The sequence below is a fragment of the Rhinoraja longicauda genome, chromosome 2, assembly GCF_053455715.1.
Source record: "Rhinoraja longicauda isolate Sanriku21f chromosome 2, sRhiLon1.1, whole genome shotgun sequence".
NCBI lineage: Eukaryota > Metazoa > Chordata > Chondrichthyes > Rajiformes > Arhynchobatidae > Rhinoraja > Rhinoraja longicauda.
The window spans coordinates 64,487,540-64,515,255 of record NC_135954.1 but is presented as its reverse complement, the minus strand read 5'-3'; the positions used below and the strand labels follow the sequence as shown (position 1 = coordinate 64,515,255).

At 41.7% G+C, this 27,716-nt stretch overlaps 1 protein-coding gene across 1 annotated transcript in view; it reads right to left on the bottom strand.

Moving 5' to 3' along the window:
- The window catches only part of adamts16 (ADAM metallopeptidase with thrombospondin type 1 motif, 16), a 152,935-nt gene extending 129,465 nt beyond the window's left edge, over positions 1 to 23,470 (bottom strand). The window contains exons 1-3 of the mRNA XM_078428253.1: positions 22,852 to 23,470; positions 22,615 to 22,711; positions 17,379 to 17,701 (exon numbers count right to left, since the gene is read on the bottom strand). Coding sequence (XP_078284379.1) covers positions 17,379 to 17,701; positions 22,615 to 22,711; positions 22,852 to 22,962 — 531 coding nt within the window. The 5' untranslated portion in view covers positions 22,963 to 23,470. The remainder of the gene's footprint in view (positions 1 to 17,378; positions 17,702 to 22,614; positions 22,712 to 22,851) is intronic.
- Between the last annotated feature and the right edge of the window lie 4,246 nt (positions 23,471 to 27,716).

Below are 27,716 nucleotides of genomic sequence, written 5' to 3'. Positions count from 1 at the left end.
CTCTGCATATCAATGTGCCTATCTAAAAATCTCATAAATGCCACAATCGTAGGCAAATGTTGCAGCAAGGAATAAAGTCCTAGCCTGTCCAAACACTTGGTAGAGTTCAGGCCCTTGTGTCCTGGCAACATCCTTGTAAATATTCAGCTTAATAATAACATCTTTCCTCAGGCACGGTGACCAAAACTGAACACAATACTCCAAGTCTGGCCCCACCAATATCTTTACAACTGCAGCATAATGTCCCAACTTCTGTATTCAATTCCCTGACTGCTGAAGGCCAGTGTGCCAAAAGCCTCCTTTGCCAACCTATCGACCTACGACATCACTTTCCGGGAACTATGCACTTGTACTCCTAGATCTCTCTGCTCCACAAACTCCCCAGGTCCCTACCATTCACTATGAGGTTCCTGTCCTTGTAATGGTTTCCAAAAATGCAACATTAAGCTCCATTTGCTAATCATCACCCCACTTGTCCAGCTGATTTACCCATTGTAAATCTTAATAACCATTTTAACTGTCTATGTTATCATCAATTTTAGTGGCATCTGCAAATCATACCTAGTACATTATTGGTCAAATTGCTGAAAAGATGACAAACAATGGGCCCAGCACCAACCCAAAGGCATATCGCTCGTCACAGAGCCCCTGTCAAAAAATGACCTTCACCATCACCCTCCACTATTGAACCATTTCTGTATTCAATTAACTAGTTCTCTCTGGATCCCATAAAATCTAATCTTCTAGCGCTGTCTACTAAGTGGAACCCTATCAAAGACCTTGTTGAAGTCTACACGGACTGGCTTTGGCTTCACCAACATTCTTGTTTATGTCATCAAAATACTCATTCAAATTTGAGAGATGTTGTCCCACACACAAAACAATGCTGACTATTCCTAATCAATCTGACTTTCCAAGTGCATGCACATCTTATTCTTCAGAATCCTATCCAGTAATTTTCCTACCACAGAAATGAAGCTTACTGATCTACAGTTCTTGGGTTCTCAATCTCTTTGCTGTATTTCAGCTCACTACAGTTGTTGATCTGGCCGACAACTGTGATATCCTTGGCAAACTTAAGGAACAAGTTGGTGTTGTACCTGGCCACGCAGTCATGGATGTACAGAGAGTGAAGCAAGAAACTGAGCACACAACTCTGAGGAGTACCAATGCTGTGGGTGAAGGTGGAGGAGATGTCAAGACCAATTCTAATTGACAAGCCTGCTGGTCAGGAAATCTCTAAGCCAGTTGCAGATGGAGGTCCCAAAGCCAAGGTGCATAAGACTAGGGATGAGCTTGCTCAATATTATCGTGCTGAATGCTGAGCTAGTTAACGATTAGATGATTTCATTGTTAAGGTGAGCCAGAGCTGAATATAATGTAAGAAAGAAGACTTCCTTCTTAGACCTATTTCTCTTGTAAGAAAATTGCAAAGGATCAATATTGCCTGGAAGATTGGCACAGATTTGGGCCATTACCAATCTTTGAAGCACATTATTATGGTTAATATTAAAGCTACTGGGTAGTTGTCATTGATATTTTGCACGGGGACTGGAATTACAGGGATTTCTATGAGGAAATGGGGATAATAAACTGTTGAACAGAGAGTAGAAAATATTGAAGACCGTGGCACGTTGATTGGCAAATGATTTTAGACCCGGTTTATCCTGGCGAAAGCAGATCTCACCTCTGCCAACAAGAAGCAGTGGGAAGGGCCAGTGGGAGATGGGCAAGGGGCCACAGGTCTAGACAGAACTTTGTTTACCCATTCAAAATAGTCATGAAAGACATTGTGCTCAACCATAAGAAATGTGTCATTGTCAGACATTGCTCCCGATTTCTGCTTATAGCCAGTGATGGCATTCAGGCCTTGCCACAATCGTCTGGCATCTGCTTAACTGAATTGAGCTTCCAGCTTGTTTTAAAATCCCCGATAGCTTTGCAGACATCATACTTGGCCTTCTTGAATAGTGCATTGTCATTTTTCTTACAAGGCTTGGCTCTGGACGTCAGCATAATGTAATCTCCCTGTTCATCCAAGGTTGCTGGTTTGGGTAGCCCCTATTTGTCTTTGTCGCAATGCAGTATTCGCACATTTCTTGTGATGATGACTGAGGTATGCTCATTCTGGCTGGATCAAGTGGTCCTGAACATGTTCCAGTCCGCTGACTCAATGTAAATCTGCAGTCGACTTCTTGGACAACTGCTATATTACTTTTTTTTGTCGGTTCCTTGCACTTCAATGTTTGTCTATAATCTGCCAGGAGTAGCACTGATGATCAGACTGACCAAAATACAGGCATGGGATGGAGTGATAGGCACACTTGATAGTAGTGCAGCGAGTGAAGATAGTTAATGCCCCACGTGGGACAGGAGACATGCTGATGGTATTTAGGGAGTATGTTCCTGGTGTTAGATTGATTGAAGTCACTGATGATGAACAGGACATTTTGGTTAGCTGTCTTAAGAGCATTAATAACAGAGCATAATTTGTCCAATGCCACCATGGTGATGGCTTAGACTGATATGTAGATTGAAAACAAGGCAATCTACATATCACCACGGTGAATTCCCTCAGTAGATTAAAGGGAACAGCATTTTACAAACAAGTATTCCAGGTCAGGGGAGATTAATTGAACAAAAGCAGTCACATCAGTGCAACACTAACCATTGACCAAAAAGCAGACTGCACAGCCTTTCCTCTTGCCTATGGATCATGTATGGTCCATATGATAAATGAAGAAACCCTCAGGTCGTAGAGCAGGGTTAGGTGAGTCAAGGGTGAGGTATGGTTCAGTAAAACAAAGAACACAGCAGTCCTTGCTCTCCCTTTAAAACAGCAGCTTTGTTCTAAGCTCTTCAAGCTTGTTCTCGAGTCTTTGAACGTTTGCTAGAAGTATGCTGGGGAGGTGGGAGGGTGCCAGGATCTCCATCATATTAGCAAACTGCCAAGCTTTGTGGTTTTGTTGATACTAACAGCTGTGGCAGTAGCATCTGGTCTAATTTGTGTATTAATGACATTCCTACAGATTCCTCTTTCATTTCCCTGTGCACTATTTCTCACTGCATCAGATTTCATTACAATCTTTGCACAATTCCGAAGTTTGGCATTCACAGTTGAATTTACTGATGCATCTATCATTAATGTATACCACTTACTCAAATAGTTTCAGATGCACAAATAATGTTATTACATTCTGGTGTAATTGATAATAAACTGATATGAATCCTAATCTTGAAGCTGTGGGCTCTTTAGGCAATATAAAATTGCAAAATAGAATCCTTCAATATAGAATACATTTTGAAAGCCCCATAATTTAAAGAATAAAATAGTTTCCAACCCATTATAAAAGGCAGATGACAGTACATAATAGCAAGTCAGACCTTGCAGAGAAACACGAGGATTTGCACATTTCTCATCATAATTGCTGTGGTCGCAGATTCCCGCATGAAAGCAGAGCATCAAACATACCAAGTGTTGCTTCCTCATGATTTCCTGACTGCTTGACCATACCTGCACAGCGTAAACATGCACCGTTTGACAACTGGGTCAGTCTAGGAGTACACTGACAATGAGGTGAATACTCCGGGGGGGGGGGGGGGGGGGGGAGGTGGAATGCTTGAACGGACTGACTTACTGCATAAACTAGCAGTGAAAATAGGCTGCTTATTGCTGGTAGCATGTTTTGCCCCAATATTTCATAGAGTCAAAGGGAGGCTGGAAGAGGTGGGACTCTTCATAGCCTGTACCGTTTCAGGCCTTGGACCAAGATTGTTGGTGCTGGTGTATCCCATAATGCAGTTTGTGTGACCCGACCCCAGAGACTTTGGTAAGATTATGGTCGTCAATTTATGTACAGGAAGGAAAATAATCAATTTCTGAATGGCAGATAAAGAGTACTCTTTTGCAATATTGGAAAAATATCCCTCCTTTTGAAGGGAATTAAAGATGGTAGCTGAAGAGGAACTTTTTCTTCCAGAAGGTCATACCTTTGGAATTTTCTACCCTAGAGGCCTGCAGAAGCTTAGTCACTGGATACATTCAGGGACAAGATAGGTTTTTGATCCATGGGGAAGTCAAAGGCATGGGGAACATACAGGGAAGTGGAGCCAAAACCATTGACTCTGGGCATCAAGTTGCCCAAGGCTAGTGGAGCAAATACCTGATGCAGTGTGTAGTTACTCAGTCTATTGTCGCTAGGGTTTATGATCCTCAAAGCCCGCAGTTGTACAGTTGCTGCTTTCAGCAACATGAGCAGACATTGCTTTAAATGACGGAAGTTCACCATCAAAAGTGCACACATCAAAACTGAAGCTTGGTCGGGACTTTAATTTCCACCCATACTTAACACAACCCATATGTACTTTGATCTATATCTCAAGGGAACCTTTTAGTTTTGCCAACACACTGGATGCACATTGTCAAGCGATGCTACACACATTCACTTTGTTCTTCAATGGAAAGGGAATACAAGCGACTTTTAACTGTTTCCAATTACAGTGCATTATTTTTGATTATCTAATAATTCATGTCGCATTCATGTGCGTACATCTCCACCAGTGATGTTACTTGAACATTAAATTTCCTTTGTTTCATTTGGATTTGTTCCTTTTGCAGCTAATGTGTGTTTAACTCCACTTTTGCAAGGTAGGTTATTCAGAAGATTAATGATGGACAATAAAGCCCAAACACTAATGGAAATATTATGTGCACGACCTTGGTGTCACATATGAACAGGTTTTGTAGCCTTTTTGGATAGAGGAATATGAATTATTGTTTCAAGTGAAGCCCACTGCAAAGGGCATTGATCTGAAACATTAACTTTCTTTCTCCTGTACCTGCTGCCAAAGGTTTCCACTTTGTGTTTCTAAATTCAAGATTTTTTTAGCGTCCGCAGTATTTTATATCACATAATGAGGACAATTTTTAAGCCTCATGACTGTCATTAATAATACAGACTGATATCATAATAGTATCAGTGACTTTAGCTACTGTAACAATTGCCCATTCATCATTCAATATCTGACCAGCACTGTGCTAAAAAGGGTATAGAAAGAGGCTTTGAGGGACCGACCGACGTCAGCATGAAAATCCGTTCCCATCATAGAACTTGGATGCCAATTAAATACAGACTGGTTTTAAGCAAAGTAGAAACAAGGAACTACAGATGCAGGTTAATAAAGGAGGACACAATGTGCTAGAATAACTCAGTGGGTCATAAAGCATCCCTGTAGAAAATGGATAGTTGACTTTTCAAGTTGGAACCCTTCTTCAAACTGAAGGTCTGAAGGAGGGTCCCATCCCGAAACGCCACCCATCCATGCTCGCGAGGGATGCTGTCTGACCTACTGAGTTAGTCCAGCACTTTGTGTCCTGGTTTTGAATAATGCTGGCCTCTGTTAATGCACAGAAATAATCCACTGGATTCATTTCCGGAGGACCTCAGAAGGACAATACGTGTACTGGTGGTCAGAGTCGGTATTTCTCCAATGCAGTGTTAAACTAAGATCCCGGTTACCTTTTCAAATTTGTTTCACTTTCCTTATCATTCACGTTTTGGGAGAGGACCATCAGTGGTAATGCCAAGAGTTATTGGCCGTCTCTCAGGTAGTTAGTAACGTGTCACTTTCTTGCAATGTTGCAGCCCTTCTGGTAAAAGTACTCATGGAGTACTGATGAATTAGCAGCTACAAGATTCTGACTCAAAGAAGAAATGGCAATATATTTCCACGTCCTGCCTAATGGTAGCATCAAAAAAGGGCCTGGCCTGGATGGGGGTGGAGATCCTTGATGACAGATGTGGCCTTCTTGAAGGCAGCACTTCGTGCAGATGCTTTTCAATGATGGAGTGAGCTGAACCCACCACCCTTTGCAGCTTCTTGCCTTCCTGAGTGTTGGAACTACACAAATAGGTATATCAGTCAGGATACAATGCATCTGTAGACATTTGCGAGAGTATTCGTTGTCTTTTGCAGCTAATGTACATTTAACCCCACTTATGCAAACTAGAATGTACTCCCTGAAAGTTTGAAGAAACTTTCCATCCATGTGCTGGGTCCAGGATAGCTCAACTGAGATGTTAACACCCAGGAATTTGAAGCTGCAAATTCTGTCCACCACTGACCACCGATGAAAACTGGCACTTGGTCTCCCTTCTTCCCCTTTCTATAGTCAATGAGTAGTTCCTTGGGTTTGTTGATATTGTACAAGAGGTTGTTAATGCAGCACCACTCAACCATCTCTCTATAATAATAATAATAATAATAAACATTTATTTTATATAGCGATTTTCCAAGTGCTCAAATACGCTTTACAAAAACAGTCATGACATAAAAACAAACAGACGAACTGTCCTGATGGAGAAGCGGCAAACAAACAGCGCCAGCGTCCTCTCACGTCAGGGTCCGGCAGTAGACAATAAAAACACAAGACACACAATTACAATTTTAACACAAACAGCCATCACAGTGATTGCTCCAGGCACACCCTCACTGTGATGGAAGGCAAAGAAAAGTCTTATCTCCTCCTCATCCTTCTCCCGTGGTGCCACGAGGCGATCGAGGCTCCCGACTCTTGAAGCCCCCACCGGGCGATGGAAAGTCCCAGGCCGAGCCGAGCAGGCCGATGAAGGTCCTGAGCCCCCACCGGGCGATGGAAAGTGCCGCGGCCAGGCCACGCCGGGCGATGAAGGTCCTGCGAGCGGGTCAATCAAACCTCGCGCTCCGGGGCAGTCGAAGCTGCTACGGCTGGAGCTCCCGAAAGCCGGTCGCCAGCCAGGGACCTGCGAACTCCCGATGTTGCGGTCTGCAGGGCCCACGGCCGAAGCCTCCGAGATGGTAAGACCAGGCCCTGCGACCGGAGTCTTCAAGGTCGATCCCAGCTGGAGGCCGCCGACTCCACGGTGTTAGGCCGTAGCGCGAACGGAGATACAACACGGTAAAGGTTGCATCTCCGTTGAGGAGGAGATTAGAAAAAAAGGTTTCCCCCCACCCCACCACCCCCCACATAACAGAGCTAAAAATAAATCAAAACATACATTTAAACGATAACAAAAGACAAAAAAAAAAAAAAAAGACAAGAGACTGCCGGTGAGCCACAGCTGCAGAATGCAGACAAGCCCCCATCTATGCTGTCTCATGATTCAGCCAGCAAAAGAGATGTCATCTACATAGATAGATTGCATTGGAGCAATGCTTAGCCACACCTTCGTGGGTGTAAAGAGTAGAGCCGGAAGCTCTGCATACAGCCTTGAGGTGGACCTACGTTGATGATCAATGAGGAAATATTGTTACTGATCTGCACAGCCGTGAGGTGGACCTACGTTGATGATCACTTTAGAAAATCTTGCTATGGATCTGCAGTAACTCCACTTCACAACAATCCAATGGGATCTGTTGAGAATCAAACCCCATTTTTAAGTACAGTTTACTTTGTTTCTCACTTCTCAGCTCAGATATTCCATTGTCAGGATATTACAGATTGGAATGACTCTTGATGTTTCGAACAGGCTTTAATATGAATATGTAATGTGCATGTGTTTTCTGAGATCAACCCACAATACTTACACAGCCTCAAGTACAGACTCGGATAGTACTAGGAAATGCAGATGCAGTGAGGGCAGACCATCTAAAAGTGACAGAATCTGAGAATGACAATTCTGAAGAACTCTGGGAAGTCTAAAAAATGAAGATTCTAGCAAGATGTGACAGGTAACAATGAAAGTGAAATAAATCTGCTGTACAGATACAAGTTTCTAGGAAAATAAGAGCTGTTTAACTTGTACATTCTGGGATTCAATTTCCTGATTGATAGAGTGCATAAAACAAGGATGTGTCCTTAGCACAGCATAACTTCAAGAGCCAATGGAGCAATAGGGGCCATTGATCCTATTTTCATATGTTTGAAAAACTCTTCCATGTACAGAGTTCCACGACTCTGTACATGGAAGGGTTGTGCATTTAATGATGGAGATGTTGTTCATCAAACCAAGGGTGATCAGGGCAGGAACCTGAACTGAGTCTGACTATATGTAAACCATAGAGAGAAAAGTGCCATATCATCAGCAACCTAACCTGGTCCAACCACAATGATCCAGTGATCATGAAAGCACATCAGCTTATTTACTTTCTTTTGTGTCTGAAAAGATCTGGCATGTCCACAAGAATTCCCTCACGCTTAGTTCATCACAAACTCATCACTTCCTTCCATCCAGTCCATCTTCATGGTGCAGTGCATCAGGAAGGCTCAAAGTATTGTCAAGGCTGCCTGCCATCCTGGACATTCCCTTTTCTCTCTCCTACTTTCTAAAAGAAGGTACAGGAGCTTGAAAGCCCAGATGTCCACATTTAGAAATATTTTCTTCACCACTGCAATCAGACTCCTGAACCAATTACCTTATACACATCCCATTCTCAGTGTTGCTGCCCCTTACTGTTACCCTTAACTCTGCTTCATTTGTTTATTGTGTTATTGTATTTAAAGTTTTTGCACGCCTTTGGAATGCTCCATAATCTTGTGCCATTCTGCTATTTCGCACTTGTCATTACTATGTGTATACTGATTACTCCGAGCTCATGCAAACAAGGAGTTTCATTGCATCCTGGTGTATATGACAATAGATTAAATTAAATCCGAATTATACTGTTCTCTTCCACAAAAAAAGCTTATCACTTGTGGAATAGTATTCTTTACTCTAGATTGTGAAAATGTTATCTTGCAATCATCATATTGAATCATCCTAAATATATATTAGAAAGGTCGCTTGACAAAGCTACATTAATAGTTCCTTTCTTAGTTGCACCTCCCTCCCTCTCCAACTCACATACACTACCAGCATGAGCACTTGATGATGGACAAAGTTTACCCTGGAAAGACTCCAGCTGTGAAAATGTTGCTGCACATACAGGTGGCTGGAGTGGCTCCAAGGTGAATTCAATCAGATTGCACTTCCCTACATAAACAATGCTGTTCACAGCCAGGGAGTGATGCCAGTAGTGTCATGTATCCAATACAAGTACAGCAGCTCTTCTCTCAAGAAATATTAAAAGCCTGTTCCCAGATTTGACGCTGCATGATTTATAAGTCCATACAATTGAACAGAAACTGTATTTTGGAAAGCCACCAAAAGTACAGTAAACCCTCGTTTCAACAGACCCCTCTACAATGAATTTTGGTAATAGCGGATGGACCGGCTGATGCCACCCCGAATACTGACCCCACCCCCGACATGCAAGGTGCACCAGCAAGCCCTTCTTCACTCACTGCACAGTATTTTTTCCTCTCAACCTCATTCTCTTGCCTTTCCCCCGTGACCTTACTAATTAAGAACTTATCAATCTCCGTTTTGAAAATACCCAATCACAGAGGATTCCATTCTTTCCAGGCATTCAACAGAAGACATGCAGACCATAAATTAGTTGAGATATTCTTGTTTAGAAGCTGCTATGGCAGGTCGCTCTCTGATGGTAATTCGTAGTTTAAAAGCAAATAGCAGAGGTAGGGACAGCAGCACACGACAGTGCTCAGTGGCCACAGGACTTCCCAAGCTCTGCGCTATTGGACACAAATGCTGCATTTTGGTGCTGACAATAAATCAGATACAACTTGAGCCGAAGCAGAAAATGTGTAAAGAGACTGCATTTTGAATAAAAAACCTTCTGCTGATTCCCTCTATCTGGCAGCAGGCAGCTGGCATTTAGCTGATCTTTCACTGCTGCCAGTGGTCACCTTGTTCCTTCATGGAGGTGCACTTTAATGCAGCTTTGGCAGCTCCTGCACTGATCTGTCAGAAGACTTGGGAACCAGATCAAAGTGTAGATAACATCTCCAAAGTGTGCAGATTTCTTCTCAGCACACACCCAAAACAAACCCGTTCCCACAAGCACTTAAGTAAACAATTGAGTGCTTACTGGCATATTTTACCGCCATACCTTCAACTCCTTCAATCTCCACTTTGTTCTTGGCTTGCATTTCGCTGCAAGTTCTGTGAAACCCAGGAATCCCATGGATTCAGCCGACAATCCGTGTTTCCAAAGGGAACTCCACAGATTCAGACTAAAATGCAAAAGTGAAGTGCAGATATCGAAAGCTTGGAGCCAACGTTCTGACATGCTCAACAATTTGTTCAGTGTAACCCCCTTCCCACATCCAATACCACTCACTCTCCAAATTAATAACATTTGTCCACTTGGGTGTGTCTGATGAAATCAACTTTCAAGACTAAATTCTGTCACATGTTGTGTATTAAGTGAATGGTGAAATAAGATAATCATTGTAAAAAGTATTCAAAGAATACAATCCCAATGTTACTGTAATGCAAAGGAAATCTCAAAATCCAGGCGTTTTCTTTGAAAGCTCAGTAAAGTGTTTATAGAAAGGTGTCTCACGATAATCCAGGTAACTGAGGTAAGATTCTGCTGATGGCAGGTATATCACTTACATCAAAAATGTATCAATAGCAGAAACTAGACAGGAAACAAACGTCAGTCTGAAGAAGGGTCTCGACCCAAAATTCACCCATTTTCTCTCCAGAGATGCTGCCTGTCGCGCTGAGTTACTCCAGCATTTTGTATCTATCTTCAATTTAAACCAGCATCTGCAGTTCTTTCCTAAACAAATGTTGTATTCTTACAATAACATTAATTAGCAAAAATAAACCAAATATATATTCAAATGATATAAAACCTAATCCTGACCACAGACAGTCTACACGCTGAAGGAAGCTGCCAACAGCTGGATTAGGTTCAAGTGCACTTGACGATATGCCAGACATTTTCAAGGTTGATCATAAGAAGCAGGAGGAAGTTGGAGAGGTTCAATCACAGCACTTCAAACAGCAACATTCCATCTGGGGACCAGCGTGGTGACTGAATCTCTTACTCTGAACACTTGACTGGGACTGATCACTGACAGTCTGCAAGAATGCACGACTAGAAACAAATACATGGTGCTTCCTACTAGAGAGAAGGGTTGCAGCCAGGGTCACTCGCTAGTTTCCCTTGGCCTGATTAAACTGATTTATCGTGATATACAGGGAAGACATGCATGTCATAAATTTTGTATCCTGCAGTAGGTCAATATTTCAATAATTCTATGGCGATTTAATTAATACCAGTTAAGTAACATTTGAATGAATCCATTGCACCGTTCCATTTACTCCAGTATATTCACAACTCCAAACACATCCTCCTCAAAGACGCACAATTGTTCTTCTTAATAGCCACAATATGTTTGTTTTCTTCCACATAAGATACCAATTGAAATTTGGACTTGTTCCACTTCTCCTTGCACCTGGGCTACTGCATTCAATTCCCAAGGGCTTCCAGGATCCAGCTTGAAAATAGCTTAACTACTAGTAGCTAAGCTGAAATGACAACTTTGTTTTTTATACAGGTAATTATATGATCCAAACAAATTGGCATTTTTGCAAAAATAAGCTTTGAATATTGGTCATTTCACTTTTCCAAAGTTGATTTTCTCTACAGTTCATTGTAAGAGCCTATCAATTCTGTTCAGTTTAAATAAATCTTCAGTATCTTATCACACAAACCCATTAACTTTTGGAGATGCATTCTATTTGACAGTCTTTCAAATGAATAATTTTGCTTACTTTTGAACCTATCACTGCTTAAGGCCCTCTGGCTGGGCAGACCAAAGAGCACAGACATTAAAAGGAAAATAAAATTAATGAGGCAGAGCCAGAAGCAAGGAAGAGTGATCTGCACCAGGAGTCGTTTGCTTCTTAAGTTGTCAGTAGCAAGCTGAAGGACAGAACACTGTTTTAGGTTATAAAAGCCAACATTAGAGTTATGCAAAATTAAAAATGAATGGCAGCCGGGTCAGAGGTAGGGAAGCTGCCAGAGTTAGGTGTCCTTTCTAATAAAATTTAACAAACTGCATCTCTGGTCAATTTGCCCCATCATCTTTACAATTCTTAGCTCTACTCTGGCAATAGTGTCATAAGAATTTTATATATAATTGCTCTCGCATATCCAATCAATTATACTATCAGAAATTTTGAAAACAGTATTAGTACAAGATATTAGTTCTAGCTCCTGACCATAAAACATTGCCATTTATCATACTGAATGCCACTGGCAATTATAAACCCAAACCTACTCAAGGCAACGCTTCTAACCATTCCAAAGAACTGGTAAGAAAACATAATTATTAAATACCCAAGGAGAAAAACAAACTTCAAATGACAATCTATATTCCATATACTAAAGTATATATTCTATATACAATCTATATTCTATATACTAAAATTCTCATTTGTTCGTTTGTTTGTTCTTGAACTACAGCCAAAACCCATTAGTCTATCTCCTAGGGAGGGAGGGGGGAGGAAGGAGGATAAGGGGAGTTGAGGGGGATGAAGTGGGGGGTTGAGGGGGATGGAGTGGGGGGGAGGGGTTGAGGTGAGCAGGGGAGGAGAGGGTGCTGCACCAATGCAGGAGAGGTTTGGGCCCAACGGGTCCACTTGGTCAAGTATATATATTATATTTCTAAAACTCTCATCATGTCTGTTTGTTTGTCTGTTTGTCGCTTTGTTTGATTGTACGTACCCGAAATACAGCCAAAACGGTACACGATAACGGTACAATTTTAGGCCCACCTTACTCACCATTGGCCTGCAGTTCAAATGGTTGTTATATTTTAAAAATTATTCATTTTTTAAACTTTAAAAATCACTTTTTACACTTTAATAAATCCCTTTTCCACTTACACTGCCTGTCAGCCTGTAACACCTCTGTGTTCGACGTCACAATGGGAACCCAACGGGTCCATGTCTGTGCAGTTGGGGCCCGTTGATCTAATACAGATGCTCCCCGACTTACGATGCCTCGACTTACATTTCGACTTTGCGATGGTGCAAATGGCAGTGACTCATAGCGAGCCGCAGCTCGCTTCCGGCCACGTGATCAGGTGTATTAAATGCATTTCGACTTACGATATCTTCAGGGTGAGGTGAGCTCTCCTGCTGCCGACTGTCGAGATGGCCGCCCGGGGCCGGGATGAGTGGCTCTCTCTCCCCTTTCTCCCCCCCCCTCGCCCCCGGGGGATTTTAAGAGACGTTGAGGGGGGATGGTGGGGTGAGTGTCGTCAGTTGGGGGAGGGTTGCTGGGCCTGCAGGAGAGATTTGGACGGACGGTTGCCGAGCCCGTAGGAGAGGTTTGGGCCCAACGGGTCCACGCCCGGCTAGTGTTTAATAAATATATAGAGCATGCCAACTGAAAGTGTGGTTATCTTTCTTCTCAATTTGTGTTGCAAATAATATATCTACAACTACCACGTTCACTCTTTCTACGACCTAACCAATTTTAATGGGTAATCTTCCATGGAATAATATGTTAATTTACACAATATATGGAGAATTTATCAAAATAAAGTTTGTGATGACATAATTAAACTTAGAAATAAAAAAGTCAGTGAATATATCTCTCTACCTCGGAAAAGTTTATATTCCCAAAAGGTTTTAACATGTTCATTAAGAAGATAAAATCTGCTGTAATATTGGATTATTGGATAATTATATGTTTATAGGTTACAAAATTAACCCCCCTCCCCACATCCCCTCCCCTCCCCTCCCGGAGCAAGACTACATCTTGTATGGGGATTAAAGTCGAATTCTGCATTTACTGATCAACAGAAACTACATTGCTTCCTTATCAAACCAGGTGCACACAAACAGCCATACCCACCAATTATGTAGATGCAAAACCAGAAGGTTCTGAAGCCATTAGATATTTATAAGTGAGAAGTGATCTCAATATTTCTGACCTCATGAGCCATAGATTAGGAGAACTAATTCTAAGAATTAACTACCAGCTACTGGTCTATTTAGGTGAGCTATCCACACAAGTAAAAACACATGTTGAAACAAGGAACTGCAGATGCCAGATTCCACAAAAGGACACAAAAGTAACTCAGCGTCTCTGAAGAACATGGATAGATGATGGTTTGGGTCGAAACCCTCTTCGCCACATGTTTCCAGGTGTTTATTCAGAAGTACTCTAACAAATCTGTGTTCAGTTAAGCAGATACATTGATGATCATTGTCGGGGGTTTAGAGAGAAGGAGAATCCACCACATCTTCCAGCAGAGATGAGACCAGTTTGGAAAGACTGCACAATGTTCAGAGAACCATGACAATATTCATTTACAATTTATGTTTCAAACGTATTTTTTTTGACTGGATAGATCGTGCTTTCCAGCAGGAGTTAGGCACAATGCTGAGGATGTTTAAAAATGTTACCTTTCCCCTCCAGAGAAACAAATGAGAAAAACTGGTCTGGGTATTTTTAAAGCATTTAATTAGCAGAACTTTCAATTTTGATATATTTCGTTAATTATTTTTTTTGTAGCACGCTCCAATAATTAAAAAGCAGATCAAACTGCAATTTGTGTTTTATTGCTGCAACGTTCAGGATGGAAATCTGCATCAAAAATAGTCCAATCTCTGCTACTTGGTTCAATGTTTACCAGCTATTTCACTTTGATAAAAACAGGTAAAGACTTGGTGATTGTATTTTGTGTGTCTGGACCAGTGAACTGCTCAGTTTGAACTCAAAATTGTTCATCTTATCCCCTTAAATCTCTTCTTTAGAGTTGTGAAGGATGGATCAAGTACTAAAAGCAGTAGTGGAGATTGGACAAAGTCCATTCTAAACATCTTGAAAGAATTCTTGTGACCAATGGATCACCGACAAGAGGATCTGCCTGTGGAGTGGACTAGACCTGCTGGAGGTTTCACTGGCTGGGACACCTGGAACGTGTGTTTGAGGACCATTTGTCCAGCATCGAATACCATGGACAGCTCAAGAGCATGGAAAACGACAGCATGGAAAACGACAGCACCAATTCAGCAACATGATCAAGGTGGTCTCAAGGAATTCAGCATCCCAACTGAGAAAACAGCTGAATGCTGTTTTGTACTGCTCATCCTGCAGAAGCAGAGTCAATTTGACTGCAGTCAGAGATCATACTACGGCTGAAATAAAAGTCTGATTACAGCTCCATATAATGAATGGACTTGTAGCCTGTGGAAAAGCTTGCAATTCATTCATCTGCCTCTTCTCACACAGCACACTCGAGTATTACTGGCCATCACCTGTCATCATTCCAGTCTACTAATTCCCCAGAAGCCACCTGATCAACTTCAGTTCCCAGTGTTAGAATATTTAAATTTTAACGTGCTCATCCTTTTGTTTCCCACCAGCCACCATCTGCAAACTCCACACCTGGGAGATCTATTATCTCCCCTCACACATCACTTACCAGCCCCTGCCTTATCCCACCCACTCACCTTTTATATTGGCTACCTCCCCTCTGCACTCTCAGTCCCGATACAGGGACTTGACCTGAAATGGTGGCCATCCCTTTGCCTCCACAGATGCTGCCTGACCCACTGAGCTCTTCATGCAGTTTGCTTTTGGCTCTGGATTCCAACATCTGCAATCGCTCGTGTCTCATCAACTTATACTCAGTTATCAACCACAGAATGGGAGCCATCATCTACACTGCTCCTAATAACAACTTCTCAACGGTAATCTGGTCACCGATGCTCAACTTGGGCTCTGCTAGGAGCACCTGACTCTGAACCTGCTTCAGTCATGGACAAGATGTCCATGTCTTGTCGATACGATAGTGGCATTTAAGAGGATCTTAGATAGGCACATGGATATGCAGTGAATGGACAGATAGATAAGAGACTGTGGCATCGTCTTCAGCAGAAACATTTTGCTGTACTGTTCTATATTTGCTGGACCAGCCAATATGCAGTGCAGCTACAAAAGCAAGCTTGTTTGGACTCTATATTGAATAATTCATCCGATTTTCAAAAAGGCTTCCCACTATTAAATTACATGTCAATGTGTTGTAAATTATCTACACTTGCTTGGATGAGTGCAGCTCCAAGCTTGGCATGATACTAGATAAAGCAGCAGCTGAATTAGCACACACTCATCACTCTAGATAATCCCTCCCTCCACTATTAGTGCAACAGCAATATAGCTGCAGTACATCCCAGTTACAAGAGACATTGCAGCACCTCATCAAAGGTACTTCAACAGTGCATCCAAACCAATGACCTCTGCACTGAGGACAGATGTGACAGTTGCACAACTTGCCACCTCCTGCAAGCACCCCCCCCCCAACCCTCCCTCCAAATCCCACACCAGACATGAAAACATATTACCAAATCTTCACTCCGACTCAAACTCCCGACCTAACAATACTGTTAAAATATCATCACCATATGCACCGGAGCTGTTCAAGCAGCTCAATCAACAGCACCAACAGGAAAGGAAAAATAGATGTTAGCCATGCCACTACACCCACATCACATGAATGTATACAAAAAGCCAATGTTATCTGCTACTACGATTTTCATGGTTAACTGCACTCGTTCCATTAAACCAGTTAAATTGCATTTTTAATTTTTGTCAGTGAAACAAATTCTAATGATATATTTACTCCTCACTCCTAGTTATTCAAGCTGAAACACTTTCCTGAAACTCTTCTGTTCATAATTGAGATACACTTACACAGGAAAACATATTGTTTCAAGCAAGCAACAATGAATGAAAGGCAACATATCCAAATCCTAAGGTCATGGCCTCCCATGACATTGTCTTTCTGTCCTTCAGTTGACAGCGATGTGACCAAGCCTAGGAATTGTTGATATCATTGATCTATCTTCACTGAGGCTCACCGAATGTATGCTCCATGTCGAAACAATCAGGGTCAATAGACTTTTAGACCCTCATCACCTCATTACACTGGATGTCTCCCCTTCACTCTTTCAGTCCAGGGGATGGGTCTCGACCGAAACCATCATCTGTTCATTTCCCTCCATAGATGTCGTCAGACATGTCGAGTTCCTCTAGCATTTGCTTAATGCGCAGATGATGCTATGTACACTTAACTGGATGAAAATGCACAAGCATTCTGTGAGATTCTGTTTGCTTCACATTTTGTGCATTGCAACACTTGTGCAGGCTTGCATACAAAGTGACTGATGGAGAGGGGTGCTGTCAAGTTAATACTACATTTAACACTGGGACAGTTGCTCCAGCAAAAAAACATTGCTCACAGAGTAAACAGATCAGGAAATTACGAGCTTGATCATGAAATAAATCTTAACTTTTTAAAAAAAAGACATTCCATTTATGCAAACCGTTGATAAATTTTGGATTCTATACAACTAATTGAACTGAAATGGCCATGCAACTACAAAAATAACATTCACGGTCTTGACAAATAAAATAATAACATTTTACAAATCAGTGTGCTTTTTGGAAATAAATTACTTGCTATCCGTTTTAACCCACTCCACTCAGGTTTAGAGTGCAGTTAAAAGACAACTGGTTTGACTCACCAAGCCTTTGCATGTGGAAAGTGCCACTGAAGAGTTGTTGTGCGACATTAGAGCACCTTGGTAGAAGCACAGCTCCTCTGGTAGATAATGCTCCATGGATTTCAAGCCTCGTTTCCCAAAAGTCTGAACTGTAAATCCAGGAGGAATTAGGCCTTCAGAAGTCCTTAGCTCCACGTGAAATTCCTGACCAAAGCCATTGAGTTTGAAGTAGAGAGATTCACCACCAAGATAAGTCGATCGCTTCTTTCGTTGTTGATGGATTACCATGTGAGAGATGTAATCGCCACTGCTGTCAGCCTCATACGGAGTCACAATTTCATAATCTGCAGAAGAACAACTATACCTGTTAGTTTAAAAACTGATTTAAATAACCTCTTAAAAAAAAAGGGTAATTTCCAATTAATTTATTTTGACATGTCAAATTTAGTTTGTAAATTTGTTGCAGAGTTTTCAACCTATAATGTTCTTTAAAATCAATTTGGACCTGAAAATGATTTATCAGTCAAAATTCCACAGGGATGTTTGTTCCCAATTCAGTTGAAATTTCAAGTACCTCTTTTGAAATGTGCAAGCAGAATTGCAAGTACAAGAACACTGTCGACCCTCATTGGATTTAATACTCAAGAACATGTAACGAAAATCAAGAGCAAAAGATAGGCTAACTCCTCTCACCTCAGTTTAGCTTGTTCAGTTTTCCTAAATTATGATGAGTTTCCTGGGCTTTTGTGAATTTCACTTAGAGATAAGCAGGTAGGCAAAACATTCGTGGGTACTAACTTTCCTTCATAAGGGGCTGCATCTGTCAAAGCTGCTTAGTACAACCCACTGAGAACTGGAATGTACATTCCACTTGGGAAAATCATAAGCCAGAGGCTGCATCCTGGGCTCTCTGGGGCTCTGTTCTTTAAAATGAATTAAAGGTAGAGTTGAACAATGTGTTTTTCTGTAATAAACAACGAGAGGTCATTACCTTTCCTCCAAATCCATTCACGGAAAGTGGTTATTGTCAAGAAACAACAACGAAAAATTATACGGAATTTGTAATACAATTTTTTTTTAAATTCTGCCCAAGTATCACAATGGTGGCTTTCACTTAATAAGATGCTCCCTTATAATTCACTCTAGTCTGTGATCTATCTGACATGGAAAACTTTTAATATACAACAGATAACATGGCAATGTGACAGGTGAGATTTTGCTGACTCTGAGCAAGCATTCAACTAGTTAAACAGCAGTAAGTTCAGGACTTCTATTTTTGCACAGTCAAGTGTGCATGTCCCGGTCTCATTGATAGACTTGTTATGCAAAATCTGTCAGTCTGTTTCACTGCTGGATCTCACGTGGAGAGCAGCTGTGGAGCTCAGTGTTGCTGAGATTCTCCAGCTTTAGGATAGGGTGAATAAAAAGAACTCTCCCTGAACCTGCAACAGGCCAGAACAGGCATGGGATCTGCTGCACCATTGATTTCAATGGGGAATGCAGGCCTGTGGGTTTGTAGGCAAACAGAAAGGTACTGCCTTTTGGTACAGAAATCATTTTGCTTTAGTTTACTTCTATTATTAATTAATGACGTGGTATTAGGTAACTTTTAAAAGTTCTTTGACTCTTTTAAAAATGTCAGAGACTTTTGGAAAGTATTAAGTGATTAATATTAAGTCCCTCCCCGACAGCATGGTGGATATACCCACACTTCAAGGATTGCAGCAGCTCAAGGGGCAGCTCACCACCACCTTCTCAAAGCCAATTAGGGATGGTCAATAAAATGCTGATACAGACTGCAAAATCCGCACCCCATGAATGCCAACCTCTCACACTCCTTGAAAATAAAATAAAAGAACGGATGCTGGAAATCTGAAACACAAAAGGAAAATTCTGGAAGCACTTAACATTTCAGGCAGCACCTGTGGAAAAGTGTTTCTTTTCTGATCCCTTTCCTGCAAATTCTGTCTGACCTCCCTTCATCTAATCATCTGCCATTCAAACTCAATGGACTTGCTCGGAGGATCCTCCACTTTCCTAGCGGGAGCCATGTGCAGTCACTCTCATCTCTAATCCTACATTAGCTGAGATTAATGTATTTAAGAATGACACAATAAAATCAAAAGTTCCAAGCTAATCTATGTTGCTGGCTCCACAATAAAGTTCATGTTCATAAGTTCTAGGAGCAGAATTAGGCCATTGGCCAAATCAAGCTATACTACCTCATCAAGTCTACTCCACTATTCAATCATGGCTGAACTATCTTTCCCTCTCAACCCAACACTAAAGTGAAGAGAACTATAGTTTAAATACACACGATGGATGTCTGGTTAAATATCACTGGATTTAATTATCGGGGCAAATTTTTTCTTTGGCCCAAAAGTGCTGCCTCCCTTCCAGGCACAGGCAACTAATGGAAGCACTACCTGCCTCAACCATAGCTCACCTGCTGTCAAACCTGCCACTATATTTGAACGTCTGTGAACATCCTTGACATTCACAAGCACTCAGTAAAACTTCGGATCTGTTAGAAATAAAAATACTGTTCAAAAGATGAACATTTTGTTTTATGTTTAAAATACTAAAAATGCACAAACATGCAAAAACAATTAAAAGCATTGAAACTAACAAATAGCACTATTCAGCTTCTCCAAGCTGCTATTATCTCCCATTCATTCCAATGGAGGCCATTGCACATGCTCAGTCTAACTTGCACAGGCTCATGGCAAGACTTTATGACTTGAAATTTCTGCTGTCCCGTCCATGAGGAGTTCACTGCATCATTAGAGATAACCAGCATGGCTAAAGCAGAAGATGGCTGCGGTCAGTACAGGTCAATGTCAGAGATGGACGGTGAGACTCCTGGATCAGTTACAGGTTCATCACTGGCTTTAGTTGGAAGCTCCGTCGTTACGTCTCTGCATAAGTATTTTTGTTTACATTTGGATGCAAGCCAAACACTATGGAAATCATTGGGTATTAACTTACCCGAACACATTCCTGTGAAATTTCTTTAGAGGTTTTAATTATATTAAGGTCGATTTACAAGTATGATTGCTTATAGGAATTACTAAGATTAGATGGTGCATCTAAACAGTTTCATGCAAATAAAACATTCTGAAAAGAATGTGGTTATCCAACTTTATTCCTGTCTCCAATAGATCATATCTATCTTTGAATTAATATTCTGAATGCGTAAATTATTGTACAAATCAAAGAAAACATGGTCTTTAATAACCAGTTGATATAAATTATCCAGCTGCTGGCATATTTATATTAGTAGTGAATATTGTGACCAGAGTCAATTAGATGATTTAAACAATGATAAAACTTCTGAGAGTCCCCAGCACAAAAAAATATAATCAACAATGTTAAAATGGCTATTAATTAATAATAGCCATTATGCAAGTACAGAATTTCCTGGGGAAAAAAAAAGATTTGGACGGCACAGTGGCACAGCGGTAGAGTTGTTGCCCTATAGCAATAGAGACCCAGGTTAGAAAGACGCTGTCTGTACAGCATTTGTCGTTCTCCCTGCGACTGTGTATTTTTTCTCTTAGTGATCCGGTTTCCTCCCACATTACAAAGATGTACAGGTTTGTGGGTTATTTGGTTTCGATAAAATTGTCCCTAGTATGTAGGAGAGTGCTAGCGAACGGTGTGATTGCTGGTCTGCACAGACTTGGTAGGCCGAACGGCCTGTTTCGTTGCTGTACCTCTAAAGTCTAAAAGAAGCTTCATTGTCAGCATAGAGGTGTGGGTACTCTCCGGTGTATATTAAACAATAAAATAACTAATGCAAGAGGCTCTATGAGGTGGACAATTGATTCAGGAAAAAAAGGGAACTGTCATAATATGTTCAGCAATTTGATTGTGACTGTGCTTTTATTGTGCGATTTAGTTCAACAAGCATGTCAAAACTCAAGTTTCCTAGGATACATAATCTACTTAATGTCTGATTATGGAGGAAGATAATCCCATTCATTATTCTATGTAATGATGCTGAACACACTAAGAAGGATTACTTCATGAATTAAGCATGCATTTATTGATGTGCATGACACTTGAACACCTGAACTTGTAAAACCTAGCAAATCTAGTTCTTTAATTTCCAGAGCCTTAATGCTGCATTTCAAACCTATGAGTTTAGCATTCCAACCCTCCTTCACCCGAACAGTACAATGCCTACTAGTTAATCCAAGCCACCATTAAACAATGTTTCACTTCTAAATTCAGCATCACATATTCTACTTCTAAATATAATTTTTAAATTGGGCGTTTCAACAATCTATTACAAATAAAAAATTTAAAACACGTTGCTATTTTTTTGCAAACTCACAAATGATGGCAATGGAATGTGGGGGAATAGAATTTAAAACAAATTGTGTTTTCATGAGACATTTAACCATCTAAGAGTAAAACACTTGTTTGTACATTGCAAATATGCCCGGGAAAAGCATATTTCCCGAACGTTGCATTAAATGTTTGTTTCCATGGCAATAGTGGCATTTACAGTAGTACACTCAATCTGAGGCCACCTGTTTGAACACTTTATGATTTACAGCATGAAGAGGCGGGAAATGAGCATTTTTTTACTGGGCGACCCGGTGGTCAATAATATTAAGATTAATATATACTCAGATGTACTTCGTTCATTTCCTTAAATTACCCGAATAAACGTGTTTAAAATTACAAACATCATACACTTTCTTGGACAAAGGCCGTGGGAGGCAATTTTTTTATCATTCAAATAGGCATCAGACTTTACTAGTTGCATTGAAATGGATTGCAATCTCATGGTTTATTTTCAAAACGTGGGATTATTTTCCTCCCGAGATTTCCCTTTTGATCAGATGACTTCCAACATCTACTAATTGTTGCATTTGTAACCACCATGCAAACGAAGAAATTTGCATATGGATATTTTTTTTCTCTAAGAGTATGGTTCAATAACATCAGATGTAACATGAATGCAGCTAGGTTACAAGGACTAAAACAAGGTAGGTGAAGCGTGCTGAGTTCCAGTCTGATGTTTCAAATTCCTGCTATCCAGGGTTGAGACGGTGCAGCGACTGTCTACCCTGGCCTGGAGCACCCTCTGGCGTTGTGCTGAAGCCCGTTGCACCGCACATTGGGAGCCCGAAATTACAAACAGTGCTTTATTCGCCACGTAAACATGAATGCAGCGTGTCCTGACTGTTGGTGGAGATGCCAACTAGCGACATCTGTTATCACACCCCAAGTCCTTGATACTTACCGCTATTGTAACCCAACACCAGCGGCTCCAACGGTGACACCTGATGGACTGTCCTCTCGCTTCCAGCGACATGGATCGCCTCAACCGCACAGTCGCTCTGAAAGATACAACCAGACGACAAATAATGCATGTATCTAAGACTGCCACGCTCTACTTGCTATTGCAACGTGCACTTTTTTAAAGCTACTCTCTACAAGACAGACAAGCGACAGTAGAAGATGCACAACTCCAACGTGCCTTGATAAGTCCCATCAGTAGCAGAAGGCAGGGAACTGCAAGCACTCTTCTGCAGAACGACTCTCTGTCAGTAACCTGCAACGAGCCCATTGTCACCTCCAGGACCTGCATTGTTGTATGTGCTATCACAAAACGGGGAAGGACGGGTTCTATTAAATGTTGCCTCCCTGATGATAGGTTTTAATTTGGGGAGGAGGAATGATATCAACTTCAATAGATTGAAGGCTTCAATAGATTGAAGAGTTTCCCGAGAGGGCTGGAGCGCAGGAGGAAGCCGGCTGGTGCTGACAGGTACATGGGAAAGAAGAGGCGCCTTGGCCGGTCACCAGCACCACCACCAAGCGCCACCTCCAGCCGCCTTCCGTCTGCACTGAGCCGGGGTGCAGGAGCCGGCTCTGCTCACTCCCCTCTCCCTCTCCCTCTCCGCTTGCAATACTGAATTGGAGTCCACACTCGCCGTCCTGCGAGTTGCACCAACTCGTCTCTGTTTCTGCCTGCAGTTAAGTTTGCAAGTAGTGCTGGAAAGTCTCGCTGCTGCTAATTCCCTTCCTCTGCAATGTGTTGCCTGTGCCTGTCTGCAGTACTAAACTGACTGAGCACCAGTGTCGGTGTCCTAACTTCCTAACTTCCTCCCTCTCTCTTTCGCACACACATGCGGCTTTGTGAGGAGAACTCCCTTCCTCGCGTCGCGCCGTCAATCATTCCGTCCTGAGGGGGGCGAGGTCGCTGAGCTTGTGTGTACGCGTGAGAGTATTTCTACGTGTATACCTTTCTATCTGTCTGTGTGCAAATGTGTGTTGTCCAACTCTTGTCTGTGTGCCTTAACGTTTGCGTGACTGTCTATTTTTGTATGCATTGTATATGTGTTTGTCTCTGTGCCTTTGTATGTCATTGTGTATCTGTGTGCGCCGGGTATCTGTGTACAGATGAAGATGATAATCCTAGTCAATGAGAACTATTTCTGCGCACCCAGAATCTCACACCTTTGGGATAGAATTTGCAAACAAACCCGTGCTGGTTCATAAGATTTAAAAACTGTATTCAGCGCATTAAATACACCGTATTCAATTATGTGGATGTCATATTTTACTCAATAATGACAAGCCTAAAATAATTTAATTTTGCTCATTGGCTTCCACAAGCACTAATTCATTGTCATGTTCCTCCTTTTGCTAGTTTACATTCACTTTTGGATTCGCAAATTTCTCTCCCAGATCCCTTTCTCATAAATATCACCCAGTTGCTTGCATCATTACCTGTTGTCAGTAAATTGAACTTAGTTCAACTCCTTCATATGCACATTTCACATTCTTGTATTTTCACAATCCTTTTAATCTTTCATGCAATCACACTGTCCCTCGTTCACTTTTGTTCTCTCTCTCTCACAATGGTTTGCACACTTCGTCCATTTTACCTTTGTATCCACTTAGTTTATCACACTGACATAAACTCTATCATACTCATTCTCCAACACTCTTTTTCAATCATGCCCACAAGACTCCTGTACTCGCTCATTCTTTTGCTCTCACTTGCATTCATTCACTTTATCCAAGAGAAAATAGAACTGTAAATCTGGGTTGAAAGAAAGATTTTTTTTAATTATCAAAAAGTACTTTATTCAAGAAATAAATATATTAAAAAACATGTTCCTTCCAAAACTCCATCCGATATTCTCGGAGGCTATACATACATTCAATACAGATATTCAATACACCAATTACGCAAAATTACCCACCACCCTTGCCACTCATGTGGCCCACTGGTGTGGAATCCCTTCCCTTATTTTGAGGGGCGTCTCCACCGCACCCTGCACCCCATGTCCAGCAGCGGAAGGACTCTAGACCGTGGCCCTCCCTCACAGAGCCTTGGCGTTGCCTGCACCAACCTTCAGTGCGTCCCTCAGCACGTACTCCTGCAGTCTGCAGCGGGCCGATCGGCAACATTCCCCGATGGACATCTTGCTCTGCTGGGAGGTCAACAAACCTCGGGCAGACCAAAGAGCGTCTTTCACCGAGTTGATGACCTTCCAGAAAGATTCCATTTTATCTCAAGATGTGTGAAACTGACTTACCTTTTATTCAATCCCCTCTCTCTATCCTTAAGATATCGCAGTAACTTACTTTAAATCTCTTCCATCTCACTTGTTCCAGGGAATCTTTGTAGGCAGATCATTACATTCCCTCGAAGCACAGTATCAACACCCTCAAATAAATGTATGTAAGTAAGAATTTCATTGTTCTGTCTGGGACATATGACAATAAAACACTCTTGAATGCCTGTCCATGGAATTAGTGCATATATTTCACTCAGACCTGGAAAACAAGATATAATCCTCTGCGACATTTGGGAAGAGTTAAAAGATTTCACATCTGATTATTTTTCAGCTGAGTGCCTTGGGGTGAAAAATATCTTTCTTTGAGATACTATTTTAAAAATGGTGTCCTTTTTGTGGTGGCTTGATATCAATTTCAACCTCTGACTGATTATTGAACAGCAAAGCTTTAATCTGGTGACTCATGTAGACAGAAGGTGGTTGGTGGCAATATTTTGAGAAGCAATCACCAGTGCATCTATTCGCCTATCAATGATTGTATAATTCCATCAGCAATTAGTCAATTAATGAAGCAGTCCCCATATCTTTATGCAGCAAGATCTAGATAGCATTCAGATGTGCACTAATTAGTAGAAGTCCATTCACACTATAATGGTGCCAGGGAGTGATGACCTTCAACAAGTGGGATAGAAACACTAGACATTCAATGGTATTATCAGTGCCGAGTTCCCCCACCATTCACATCCTGAGAGTTACAATTGACCAAACCAGGTTCAGCTACGATTGGTCTGTGGCAAGAACACCAAGTCAAAGCTAGGTATCCTGCTGCAAATAACTCACTCCTGATGCCCTAATTTTTTTCAATTTCTTTACAATGTACAAGTCAGGAGGGTATAGATGAGTTGACCACTTTGCCAAACACTTATGCTCTGTCTGCCAGGGCATGCTGGAGCTCCTGGTTGCCAGCCATTTTAGTTTCGATTCCCTGTCCCACACCTGTCTCTGGCCCCCACCACTGCCAGAATGAGGCCACAATACAAACTGAAAGAATAGCACTTCATATTTAATTTGGGTAGCTAACAACCAAATGGCATGAATGTTGAATTCTCCATTTTCAAGTAATCCCAATCTCTCTTCTTATCTATCGTTTTCTCCCCAAAGAACACATTTCTTTCCTCTCCCATTGCTCTTATCACAGTTCCTTTCCCCTCCACCCATTCCATCCATTCAAAATCTTGCTCCAAACCCCCTATTTCCTGCCCCCTCCCCCCCCCCCTATTCCTTTCCACCCACTATTCCTCCCTTTGGTTCTATATTTTACTCCCCACCTTCCAGCCTTATTAGATTCCACAAACTGCACCCCTTTGTCTTTTCACTTATCTCCTCCAGTCTTGGTTACTATCTCCACCCATCTATCCTCCACCCGATTCATCTGTAAAGCAATATCTTCTCACCTGAATCCGCCTGTTACTTGCTAGCTCTATCTCCCCCCTTTCCACTAACCTCAGTCTGAAGAAGTAACCCGACCCAAAATTTCACCTGATCATTTTCCTCCACAGATGTTACATTACCTGCTGCGTTCCTATAGTTGATTTTATTTTACTCATTGCCCAAATGAGTACAGGTCCAACGGCGTGCAAGAACTCCACAACGTCTGAATAAAACATAATGTAATATAAAGGAACTGCTGATGCTGGTTTATTCCAAAGATAGAGATACAAAGTGCTGGAGTAACTCAGCAGGTCAGGGAGCTTCTTTGGACAAAATGGATAGGTGACATTTCGGGTCGCCATTTTCTCCAGAGATGCTGCCTGACCTGCTGAGTTACTCCAGCATTTTGTGTTTATCTGAATAAAGCGGCCTGATTGATTAATATTCTTATCAACCAATCTAGGCATTCAATCCATCCTCTCCATCTGACGCAGTGGCTGCAATATGTGTCATCTATAAAATATAGTGCATTTACTTGCCTCGGGTAAAGTCCTGTCAGCCACTGCATTCAGTATTCCAAAAGGCTCTGTCAATAGTCAAATTAAACCAGCATCCGAATGTGTGTTGGAAATATTTGGAAATCCAACACTAGTTAACTGACCCGAACCGCCACCCATCCCTTTTCTCCAGAGATGCCGCCTGACCCACTGAGTTACTCCAGCACTTTGTGTCCATCACCAGTTAACTATGTGCTCTTTATATATCCATCTCCAATTCAGAGTCACAGCGTCCTCATTGGACTGGGCCAATTTCCATTTGGTTTTGTCCTCCTATACAAGACGTGAACAACAGGCCTTTCATTCAGTTTGGGTGATTAAGTCGCAGGAAGCATATTGCATCAAGATTGTCTCGATGCAAAGGTGGATGGGTAAGCTGGAAGGAGATGAACTGTATAAAATTGAATGCTGAGAGTTGTGTAAATACAAGGACTGACACAAGGAAGAACACTCAGTATTTTATGTACTGTATGTAGGACGTTCAAAGCAGAGATTCATTTGATCTACTCACTATTTTTGGTCCCTTTTCTACATTGCATCCAAAATTATCAACACAGTAATTCCAGTGATGAGTATTTGAATCTGATTGGTGTACTGTGTTTTACATTCCAATAGACAATAGACAATAGGTGCAGGAGGAGGCCATTCGGCCCTTCGAGCCAGCACCGCCATTCAATGTGATCATGGATGATCATTCTCAATCAGTACCCCGTTCCTGCCTTCTTCCCATACCCCCTGACTCCGCTATCCTTAAGAGCTCTATCCAGCTCTCTCTTGAATGCATTCAGAGAATTGGCCTCCACTGCCTTCTGAGGCAGAGAATT